Below are 12,487 nucleotides of genomic sequence, written 5' to 3'. Positions count from 1 at the left end.
TTAAATTAATATTTTAGAAGCTTAGAAAGCAAACCATAACCTGCCAAAGTTAGTTCAGAATTTCTTTCCCCTCTTTAAATAAAATAATTGCTAAGAGAAAATATTAGGCACTTCTACGAAATTATTAGAAACGCTAGGGACATAGATGTAAAAAGCCTCGACCGTTTGTATGTGTCATGTGTGTGCTTTTGTGTGTGTGTGTGTGCGTGTGTGAGAGAGAGAGAGAGAGAGAGAGAGCTTCACACCTGTCGCCCACGCGAAGAAGAGCTCCAATCTCCCGCAGCGAGAGAGAGAGAGAGAGAGAGAGGGGTGAAAGAGTAGGTGGATACATGGGCGGGGTTAGGGTTTTGTTGGACGAATCCATCCTCCTCGCCGAAGACGAGGGCACGAACCCCTCCCTCCGATCGGGTTCGGAGGCTTTGCTTCGTAGGCTTCGCTTCTCCAAGCTTTGTGTGGTATACTACAACTTCTCCCAAAAGCTTATGATTCGTTTTTGTTTAAAGTTTGGGTTTTGTGGAAATGGGTATCACCTGTTTGTTGAAATAACCGTGTGAAATATGGTGAAGGAGAGAGCTTTTTGTGTAGTGTAGTTGATTGGAGAGTCTCCTCTTTTGAATTGGTTTCTTTGAGGATATGGGTATCTTCTGTTTCTCCTTATAGCTGTGCCATTATGTCAAAGGAGTGACTTTTCTGAGTAATGTGGATGATATTTGGGCGTTTGGGTTTTAATGGATGAAATAATCTCCTTTCCCACTCCAATCTGTTCTGAGGTTCTGCTTTGTGGGCTAATGTAATTGGTATAGGTTGGAATATTGGATCGGTTGCTTTTGCTCTTGTATTCAGTTTTGACCTAATAAATGTCTAGTTACTTTTTTAATATGTAATTTGGGCTACATTTGAGGAAATGCGGGTGTCTTCTGTTTGGTTAAAGGATTGACCTTTTTGAATAATGTGGCTGGTTGTTGCATTTCCTTATAAATTTGCTTCTACTGTACTAATGGCTTTCCTTGGTTCTCTCATTCTTTTAAGAGGTCTAGATTCTAATGCTGCAGTTTTATCAGAATAATTGCTATACGCATGAGCCAAGAGGAAGAATCAAATTTTGTCATTTCCTTTTGATCCCATACCTTTTACAGTTTCTTATCTGGGTTTTAGCAAATATTCGTTCTATCAGTAACTGTGTAGTCAACATTCCATTCAAATTATGTGAATTCAATATCAGCTCCAATGCTTTAATTGTCTCTGTAAGGAAAGAAAGTCTAAACATACTTATTCTGGTTTTGTGATTTTGTTGGATATTGTGAAGGATCTGCCGATTCATACTTTTATGCCTCTGTAATTTTCTCAATTAATATCCAATGAGATGGTTGTCTAGTTATTCTCTTTATAGAAAGTTAAATCGCTCTATATGCTTTATCTCAAAAGATAAAAAACACAAATTCAAATAAATATAAAAATAACGAAGTCTCTCATCTTATCTCAGGCTTTCTGTCACCAGGAGGATATCCCTGCTTCAAAGGTGCACTCTGTTTTTCTTTTTTGTTTAGGTGCATCTTAATTACTATGGATGTATAAAATATCTTGACATATTTTTCTTACTCATTATAGGCGGATTTTCTCACAAAGACAGCTGCTTTGTACTCCTTTAATTGTATTTCACTCCTCACTTCCCATGTTGACAATTCACTTAATGAATTGTTCCAAGATAGGTCTAGAACGGGAGACCTTTGCGTATATGTAACTTCCAAAATTGATGAGATTCTGTTTTCTGAGCTTCAGAACCACAATTGGAGGATTATCCTTGTAGGTGAGAATCAAATGAAACTTTATACCTAAGATTTAATTGGTATTATTTTTTTTTTTCTTTTGTTCCTTCTGTTCCTAATTTTTTTGTGAGTATTTAACAAGAATTAGTTATTTTAGTTCCTGATAGTTCTTTTTAGTGAACTAATGCATGCAACATTTGGTTGTAACACTAACTAGAAAACCTTATTAGGTTTGGGCAAATGCAATGGTGGTGCAACGGATAAAGAAGTCCTATTTATTGACACATTGGACGGGCTACTTATCACTATTTGTAGGTTGATTAAAAAGGTTAACTATCGCATTAAGATAAGGGGGATCTTGGCAAATATTTTTTTTTCTTTTCGTTATTTGCAACCTTGATCCACGAGTTTTGTTGTGGCAAATCCGGGCTGAAGTTTATTTCTATGGACTGAAATGCCCCTGGCCCATTGAATAATACTTTGGCCGGCGAAAAGATAAGTCAATACTTAGGCAAACATCTAATAATCCCATTGTTGAATTTTTAACATAATATGATGCAGTTTGCTCAATTGAACAAATGTTTAGCAGGAAATATGTGACAAGTCAGTTTTGGCAGTTGGCTATGTTATGAAACCATCTCGCGAAGAAGATTTTGCCAAGGTAAATCTTTGACATAGGTAGCTAGGGTTGTGGTCGCTATCGAGACTTAATTTCTAGCTTGCTGTTTTTGACAGAGAGGAGCATTCCCTTCTTGTCCTACTGAGAATGGGCTTATTTTTGTCCCTCTCATATTTGAGCTTCCTTTAGCTTCTCAATTGCAAGGAGTTGATGTAATACTTCATAAAGTAACTGATGAGATCATAAGCATAGATACCAACTCTTCTTTTAATTTTCCGAAGGGAATTTCCTTTACCACTGGAATGAGTGAACTTCAAAGGTACTCTCATGTATAATTGCTTCTAATAGTACCAATAACAGCTATGGTTTTATTTAACTTGCTCTGAAAAAGGACTTTCATTTTTCATATATTTACTTTGACTTTTTAGAGCTGCCACATTTAAAGAACTATTATCTCCAAATCTCTAACATCATTATAATTACTCCACCTCTATGCAGGTTTACTTGGCAAAAGCCTTAATTTTTAGGAAACCTGCTATTTTGCATTATTGCCACTGAAAAAACATACCCTTCATGCAGGTTTCTACAGGAAAACTCTGATTTTTGCATTGTAGACCCATTCTCTAGTATATACCCTTTGCTGGATCGCCTTCAAATTCAGCAAATTCTACTTGGATTGCAAGATTTCGGCGCTCAATGCAGCTGCAGACTCCGCGCACCGCATTTTTTAAAGGTCATTTGGTTTTCTAAGTCCATAAGCTTCGTGTACTTTTCTTTTCTCATATAGGTCATTGCAGATTTTTGTGCTTGTTTGCTGTATTATCTAACTTTTTGTAAGGTGTTCAAATGCACTAATTTAATTATGTATTATGTATTTTGGTTCAAAATTCATAATAAACATATACTTTTTTAATATATTTGTATTGAGTTGTTGCATACAATTTCATAGCGTGTTGTTATATTGCAGGTTGATAATTTTAATGATCCAAATTTAGGAAAACAGCTATTAGAAGCTAAGTTGAACTTTCCTGTCATTGTGAAACCACAAGTAGCATGCGGGGTGGCTGATGCTCATAACATGGTATGGCCTTCTTTGAGTAGCTTCTATTTTTGTTCTTACTGAAACTATAGTTCTTGAAAAGAAAAAAAAATTGTGCAATGAGAGATGATGTTATTTTCAAATTCATATAGAGAAACTTTCTAATTTGTTATCTTGTGGAATTGGGCTGGAGAAGTTGCTTTTTGTATCTTAGGCATTTTATTCTTGAAGGATACGTTGTACTTCAAGACAAGTCTTTAACATTGAGGATTGAGTCAAAATTATTATAATTATCAATTTCTAGCATTCTACAAGCCAAATCTACATTTGCACATGAACATTGTCAGTTCATAAACCGTCTGTGGTGAAACAACATAGCCGTTACTAAGACCAGAGTGATCTTTTCCCTTCGGTAACGTATCTATCTTTTTGCTTTTTGCTTATCTGCAGGCATTAGTTTTTAAATATGAAGATTTTGCCAACCTTGGTGTTCCCCTTCCAGCTATTCTACAGGTAAAACATAAACACTTTTATGCTTAACTTTGACAATGCAGCAGTTTTAAGCATAAGTTTGACAACGCATTCTGCTGTTTCCCCTCTCTGATTTAATTTAGCATATATGATACCTAATGCCTTCGCGGTATTAGTTATTATTTTTTTTAAAACAAAAAGTTCCTTACCTTTCGAAAGTGGAACTCTCACTTTTTTTTCCTTATTTATGATCAATTTTCTTGAGTATATATGTTTGTAAAATATTGCATCCTTTACAATAACTTGATGATACATTGACAAGAGAAACAATGCAATATCTGCAGTTAATTGGTGTTTTGTTTACCGACTAAATCTTGATAGTGAATGAAACAAGAATCACACATTACCATTCTTATTTCTTTGAGTTATAAGCTCATATATTCTACTTGCCGCTTGAGTAGTGTGACAAGATTATTATAGCAAATGATTACTGCAATAACTGCTTCGCTTTGAGATCTCAACTAGGGCTTGTACAAATTCATATAATCAAATAATACTTGATATAAACTAGCAGCGTCAGATCTCAATGGGTACTGATTTTGTAGGAATATGTTGATCACTGTTCAACTATTTTCAAATTCTACGTCCTCGGCGATAAAGTTTTCCATGCAGTTAAGAAATCAATGCCAAATGCATGTGTTCTATTATCATTATCAGAAAAAACTGGGTCTGCACCTCTTCTCTTTAACAGGTAATTCTCTAAATAAATTAAGCTCCATTTTTTAAATGGCTTTAGTAGTTTGGTTATATTTTAAAATCGGACGATTTATTATTTTTCTGCAGTTTGAAGACCCTTCCAGTTGCTCGAGAGGAACAGTTACCAATAGGATCGTCAAAAGCCATTAAAGAATCATTGGATGTGGGCTTAATTGAAAAAGCTGCAAATTGGCTACGGGAGCGGCTTGGCCTTACCATTTTTGGATTTGATGTCGTCGTAAGTATTATACTCTTTTACCGATTGTCTTTTTTGGTTGTCGAAGTAATTACTACCAAGATTATGCTTTAGCAAACATAGGTACTTCTCAACTCTAGGCCATTTTGAAATATCTGTATTAGGATTTTGGATTGACACTGCCTTTTAATTTTAGTTATTCCATCAGTAAACTTCGGAACTCCATTCAGCCATTTTATTAAATATAACGGTTCCACCCATGTTTCAGCTGACAGAACTGCATATTTTGGTCACCGTTGATGATCTATTGGTGATAGAACCATTAATTTTAACATAATTCGCAATCAAATTGACATAAATTTTCACCAGAAAAATAATATAGTTGGGAACTCCATTCATATGTCATATAGTTGAGGGTTCGCATGCAATTCTCCGTTCTCTCTCTCTCTCTCTCTCTCTCTCTCTCTCTCTCTCTCTGAGAATTTGTCTAAACACAAAACCAACCTGGCCAATTGTTATGAACCCTCGAAAAATCTCTTTTGTGCTTGTGTAGAAACTAAGCTCTCTTTAATTACTGAACATAAGAAGCTAATCTATTTCTTGTTATAATCATATCTAATCCCACCATATTTCATCATTTGTACTTGTAGATTCAAGAGGGTAGTGGAGACCATGTTATAGTGGACCTGAACTATCTACCATCTTTTAAAGAAGTCCCCGATTCCGACGCCCTCCCCGCATTTTGGGACGCAATCAGGAAAAAGTACGAGCTAGCTAAGCTGAGTGGTCAGCACTAACAACTCGACACGATTCAGAACATGTTTTCATCGCGGGCTCCTTTGCAGAAGTGGCAAATAAGTTCTTGTTCTTCGTCGGTTAATAATGCGTAGTAAATCGTAATTAACTTTGACATGTCCTGTTGCATTAACTTGTAGTTACAAATGTTTAGGACTTTAAATCAAGTAGTTGTGAACATCCAAATATGCGTCGAAACTTTCCCGAATTCGCAACATGCACACACACAATGTAAAGAGAGGTATCTGAAACCCAGAAGATAAAGATTTTAAAGCTCAGGATGTCTGACTGTCAGGCATGTTACCTCAAGATGTCTGTCTGTCAGGCATGTTATCATTAAACTTACCAATCTTCAGTCTGTTGCGAGAAATTGATAATGCCTTATTTTTCTTCCCGCTTTATTTAAACAAAACTTCTACTTAAGTTTTAGAGTTGTATGTTTTTTTTTTTAAAAATCCTCCTTTACCAACACGAAAGTTCTTCAGAAGTTCCAACTGCGCCAAACTGATTCTGAGTTTGCCACATATCAATTAGTAAATGTTTGAAATTTTCAGGGCAAATTGCGCGTTCGCCCCTCAAAACTATAATGGGTGACACTTTGGCTCTTAAACTTTAATTTGTTGCAACTGTTTGGCTCGAAGTCTTAGAATTATTGCAATTAAGTTTTACAGCTTAATAATATTGATATATCGTTAATGTGAAAGTGATATAACAGTTTTACAATCACTTTTACATCAATAATGCATCACGTCTAGTCAACTAAATAGGATTTTGGGATTTGATTGCAACAAGTATAAAAATTCGAATCAGTAATTATAACAAATTAGAGTTTTTGAGAACTAAAGTGTCACCTGCGAGGCTCATCATTAAATTATGTTATGTCCCAACAAATAGGACCCAAATAAGAGAATGAGACATGGCCATGTGGATGCTTTTGAGAACCATCTCCCTTATAGCTTCGTAACTCACTCCATTCCCTTAACCTTTTTTTTTTTTTTCCTCTTTTTTCTACTACTTTTGTATGTATACATTATTATACATAGCCGGCCAAGTCAAATAAAATGGCAAAGAATTCAATTAGGATTAATTTAATAATTTTACATTAAAATAATATTTAAAAGGAATTATATAGTGTTCGACCATTGTTCATTGAAAACTAAAGTTTTTATAAAACAGTATTTTAATATTTATATTCAACACTTTTTCTTATGTTTCGACGCGAGACCAGATCCAAAACTTGAATTTAAATCAAATGAGAAAAATTATGTAATGCTAGGAGCCCTCTAACACCGTGTCGAAGAATATGAAATTAACTTTAATTTTTCCTAATTGAGACCCCTTTTTAACTGCTAATTTATTTTTATTTGAGTTTTTCAGTTAATTAACTTAAAACTTTTTATCGAATTTCACTGCTCAAGAAGCTATTAACAGTTAATTAATCTAGGTTTATTCAACATAAAGCACTTTAAACTATTAAATTTGATAAAATTAGTATTAGTAAAATCCTCTAATTATTAGGCTCAAATCACTCCACTCCAAAAAAATCACAAGCTGAGGTGATCTCAATCAACGGGTTATTTTGGAAATAGCCTATACTTGAGGGGTTTGTGTTTTTTTTTACTATGCCAGGGACTAATCTGAAAGTGAGAAAACGTAGGGACTATTCTAAAATTGTCATAAAAGTTGAGGGGCTATGTGCAAATCCACCAAGCCGGCCAATTTAGATGCCTTGTACTACAACATGCACCATATATATATATACACCAAACAATAACATTCCCCCCACCCCCTTTTTGTGATTGATTATTTGCAGTTGAATCCCTCTCAATTTTCTTATTTTGGAATGATGGATTTGAGGAAAATGACGAAGAAGGCCGGGGGCCGGCGAATCTCCGGTCGGGGTCGGCCGACGACGGAGGAAGACGAGAGCTTGGTTCTGTTCGGCGAGATGGTTCGGCGCGAAAAGGAGAGGAATTTGAGCCTGCTCGACCCGATTTCTGTTGAGTTCGAGCGCATCCCAGGTTAGTGTGTGCATGTGTTGCTGCATCTTCTTATTTATGTGAGTTAATTTGTGGTTATGAAATTGAATCAAATAGTGTTGATCACTTATTGATTATTCTATTTGTAACATCTCTTTTGCATTTATATTGTTATTTTACTTACAATTTTAAAAGAAATACATAAAAATCTGGCTCAGATTAAATGCACGCTAATGAATGAAGTATTGAAAGGCCAATCTCACACGACGATCATTTACTTTATTTGCTTTGAGATTCAGAATCTCTTTTCATCATTTATGTCGTTAATTAACTTTTTTTTTTCTTCTATCTAGAATCTAGATGCCTTTAAATTTATTTTGTTAGTGTGTCTAATATTAGTGCTTGTGTTGGTGTATCTTCTTATGTAGTTTGGATGATGAAATTGAATGGAATCATGCGATCACTTAAGTCTTTTGCATGTATATTATCTCACTCAAAAGAAAAAAAAATAAAAAAAGGTTTGGCTCCGATGAATAGCGCACTGATAAATTAAGTACTGAAAGTCCAATCTCACTCGACGATCATTTATTTTATTCGTTTCGAGATTCAGAATCTCTTCTGTCGTTTATGTCAGTACTTAATATTTTTTATATTTAAGGAGTAATGAATGGTGGTTACGATATCTTTAAATTTGTTAGTGCAACTTAAATAAGGAGGACGTGTTTAAATATTTGAAAAATATATATTAAAAATAGGTTTTTGGCAAAAATAAGTAATTTCTATCGGTTTGATTTGTAGAAAAAAAATAATTTTTCTGGTAATTTTTTTCTAAATTTAATAAAAAAACTATTTTTATCTTGTGATATTTTTTTCAGAAAAATGAAAAAAAAAGAAAAAGAAAAATGGTGTTTTCATTAAAAAAAAAAAACTATTTTATGAGAAATAGATTTTCATATTTTCTCATAAACCAAACACCACCTAAACAAAAATAACTAATTATGTTTCGTTTTCTTATTTACGATATATCCATTACAATTTATTCTGACATCTAAACATGATCTTAATGAGTCAATTATAATTCCCTAATAAAACAATGTTTCCTACTTTTTTCCAGCTGCAGGAGGCCATAATCTGTACAAATTCCCATCAGCAAAGAGAGATTTCCTTGCTGCTGCTGCTGCTGCTGCTGCTGCTGCTGCAGAACCTGAAAAGAATGACTATGACTGGTAACAGTTGATCAAAATACACATTCTTCTTATCTTGAGAATTAATTATTGGGTTTCTTTTTCTTATATTCCCACACCACTTTTAAATATAGATCTGTTTATAAACATACATTAATTAGCAGGTAGTTTTAGTGAATTATTACTTGAATGTGAATGTAAATGTAGATGTAAAATGGTTTGCACTTAATTTGCAGGCTCAAAACTCCTCCAGCAACCCCTCTGTTTCCATCCCTTGAAATGGACGCAAATGTTAATATTATTATTGACCCCAGCATGATGGTTGTTCACAAAGAGCTCCCCATCCTGCGCCCACTTAAACCTTCTTCAAGGGTCACTCTCTCTCTCTCTCTCTCTCTCTCTCTCTCTCTCTCATCTTCATTTTTACCATTTATGTCTTTGACTTATTATTATTATTTTTTTGGCTAAAATATAAAAAGAGGAATACTTCAGTACTCCATATAAATCTTGACCATTTATTTTTCTTAATAGATGGTTTAGATTTAATATGATTCTAGAGGTGACCTGCTATTGAAGCATAGGTACCCATTTAAAGGGTATTTTAGTCTTTGTAAAATAGTTTGGTCCACGAAACCGGTTTTATCCAACAAAGAATATTGTGACCCTCTTAAATACCTACAATAATAGTTGAATTTTAAATTACAACCAAACTGTAAATTTAAATTCAAAACAACATTTAAAAATTTATAAATCAAATTTAATTTTTTTGAATATAAAACATAAATTTAAAATAAAACTTTTTGTTCCAATTCAAAATTTCAATTTAAATCAAAAATTAAAATTTGGCTTTAAGATTAAACGTTCAATTTAGATTCAAATTTAAAAGTTTAATATAAATTTCAAAATTAAAATTTTACATTACAATACTAATTTCAAAAATTAAATTTAAATTCAATATTTTTTTTGAGATGAATACTTAATAAATTGGGTATCATCTAATTTGGTAAGTTATCAAAGTAAATAAGATATTTAATATTTAAAGGATACTGACAAATTTGGTATATACCAATTTTTTTTTCAATATTGTCATGTTAATTAATTCAAATCGGTAACCTGCTCAATAGGTTACTTCGTGTAAATCCCAACGATACCCTTTACTAATTAAGGGAGTAAATTTTAATACTTGTGGTGTATTAAAGCATTCCTCATATAAAAAATCTTTCTGTAAATATTTATTTTTTTGACTTTCAAAAATTTATATTTTGTCATCTTAAAATTTCAGAAATATTTTTCGAAGGTTACGGTGTTAACGGAGAGGGCGAAATGACCAATTGCCTATACTTGTTCTATAAAAAAAATAATAACAATTTTTTAATATATTTATGCTATTTTTAAGAGTATTTTCGGTATAAATTATAAAAAATGGACGGAATAGTGACTTAACTTGAAATTTCGAGAGTATAAAACATAGATTTTTAAAAGTCGGAAAAAAAAAGTTTAAAAAAATGAGTATTTTCTGAAGGGTTTTCTGTATCTTAAAGTTTTTTAGTTAATTAAATTGAAAATCTTATTAAATTCATGGGCGAATTTTGTGGAATTTGACGATGGCCTTAATTACTTTTTAGCAGGTAATTGCTAATAGAGTCATTAAATTTAATAAGATTATAAATTTAACTAGCTAGCTAGTGTTATCGTTTTGAATAAAGCTCGCGAGTCAATCTTTATTCTTCTTTTTTGTTTTGGCTAAATTATAAGAAGCTTACCCTTACATCCTTTTCTCAATTACTATTTTTGCTTTAAAAATTGCATCGATTATTATCCTACACTTTGTCACCATCTTAAATACACAAAAATGAATTTTTAAAAAATAGCAAATTATATTGTAAAATATAGATGCATGTAAATTTAATAAAATTGTTCAATAAACTAATAATTTTGATAGTATTAACAAAATGGAAGGTTTCTTTTATCTAAAATTTGTATTTAGTTTTTGAATTGTAAAATTAACTTCATTAAAATAAGTTGATATATAATATTGTTCCACATCTCAACATCTATTAAATTTACAATTCAAAAACTAAATACAAATTTTAGATAAAAGAAACCTTCCATTTTGTTAATACTATCAAAATTATTAGTTTATTGAACAATTTTATTAAATTTACATGCATCTATTATACTACTTATAAGTAACTTTATCTATAAACATTTTTTAACAACATTTTTATAGCTAAATTCACCAATCATCTTAAATAACCAGATCTATTTAAGATAATGGTAAAGTGCATAACCTTGGTAATTGAGACAGATGCTAAAGTGTGAGAAGTTTTTTATTTATAATTTAGCTTCTTTCTTCTTTTTTTCTGTTTTTTTTTTTTTTTGAGGTAATGAATCAATAGCTTTGAACTCTTTCCAAAACTCAAATAAACCCTAATTTTGCATGCATGCATGCATGCAGTTTTCCAGCAAGTCAGAGGCAGCCAGAACAGTCCCAAGGCCAAGCTCTCCAACCTCCAAATCCTCCAAATCTTCCACACCTTCTTCTTCTTCTTCTTCCAAATCCACAACACCAAAAGCCAGACTGCCCAACTCTCAGCCGCCACCACCACCACCACCAGCAGCTGCAGTGGCAAAGACAACCCTCAAACAAGAACTCAACCTACCTCTCAAGTCCAGCAGTACAACACCAAAAAAACCTACCATTCCAAAGATCAGGCCAAACTCCAACTCCAACATGAACCCTAGAAGCAGCTACAGAGTTGTTGCTGCTGCGGCGCCGAAGACCAAAGGTTCCGATAACGCGGCGCCGGCGCCAGTATTGATCTCGACAACGAATGTTGCTCCGACGACGAAAGCTCATTTCGCGCCGAGCGCGGTGAGGGGGAGGAGGATCGATGTTCGACCGGATAATAGCACGAATAAGAGCGCTAGTACTCCGTCGACGGCGGCGCAAAAGGAGTGTGTGGGAGTGGAGAAGGTGAGGAGTGGAAGGAGAGAGAGAGAGGTGGAGAGGAGGAGGAGCAAAGAGCAAGGAGTGGAGCTCAAGGGAAGGAGAGTTTAGGGCTTGGGAGTTTGGTGGTGCTAAAAGCCTCACTAATTAGCAATGCATGCACTCAAGAATAGTAAGGTATGACTAAAGTGTTAGGTAAAAAAACGCGGAACTTATCTGAACTATCGACCATTTTGAGTCGGCCGCTGAACATTTTAAAATTTTAATTTTACTATTCAACTTTTTAATTAGTTTGATGATTTTGAATCAATCAACGCGCGTCATTTTGACTTTAAAATTTGAATCCGCCGTAATTTATCTTTACAGATTTAATTAGTATACTTTATGCAATTTTTGCAACTGTAAATTAATAGATTTAGCTAGTATACTTTAGGCAATTCTCGCAACTGCAAATTATTAAATTATGTAATTAGCTTAACTTTCAATGTCAATATACTACGAAAGATTGGGCAATAAAATCAAAAATTTTAAAATATTAATTTATTTTTTCAGCAAGCTAGGACCTAAATCACTCTATTTTTTAAACATAAATAAGGGATCAAACTTCTAACCTGTTGACAAATACATGTGGTACTTTACACTATAAATACATAAACTAAGTGAAATCTCATATATTATGCATGTTAACACATCAACAGTAGTAAATACAGTGAGATATACTACTGCTAAAAT

At 33.3% G+C, this 12,487-nt stretch overlaps 2 protein-coding genes across 3 annotated transcripts; both read left to right on the top strand.

Annotated features, from left to right (window-relative positions):
• On the top strand, positions 190–6,012 carry LOC109711053 (inositol-tetrakisphosphate 1-kinase 6). Of its 2 annotated transcripts, none has more exons than XM_020233939.1 (12): positions 190–455; positions 1,484–1,519; positions 1,609–1,807; positions 1,997–2,094; positions 2,356–2,427; positions 2,502–2,704; positions 2,965–3,118; positions 3,353–3,466; positions 3,875–3,937; positions 4,501–4,646; positions 4,739–4,889; positions 5,498–6,012. In XM_020233939.1, exons 1-12 carry the CDS (start codon positions 330–332, stop codon positions 5,642–5,644), a joined length of 1,509 nt encoding a protein of 502 aa, XP_020089528.1. In that variant the 5' UTR covers positions 190–329; the 3' UTR covers positions 5,645–6,012. The 2 variants fall into 2 exon arrangements, with proteins under 2 accessions (XP_020089528.1, XP_020089527.1); XM_020233938.1 differs by having other exon boundaries at positions 2,353–2,427.
• Positions 11,258–11,866, top strand: LOC109710339 (flocculation protein FLO11-like). The gene has a single exon (XM_020232851.1). The coding sequence runs from the start codon at positions 11,258–11,260 to the stop codon at positions 11,864–11,866; it is 609 nt and encodes a 202-aa protein (XP_020088440.1).

The sequence above is a fragment of the Ananas comosus genome, linkage group 5 (genome assembly GCF_001540865.1).
Source record: "Ananas comosus cultivar F153 linkage group 5, ASM154086v1, whole genome shotgun sequence".
NCBI classification, from domain to species: domain Eukaryota; kingdom Viridiplantae; phylum Streptophyta; class Magnoliopsida; order Poales; family Bromeliaceae; genus Ananas; species Ananas comosus.
Note: the sequence above shows the minus strand (reverse complement) of the source record. Positions and strands in the feature narration are given on the sequence as shown.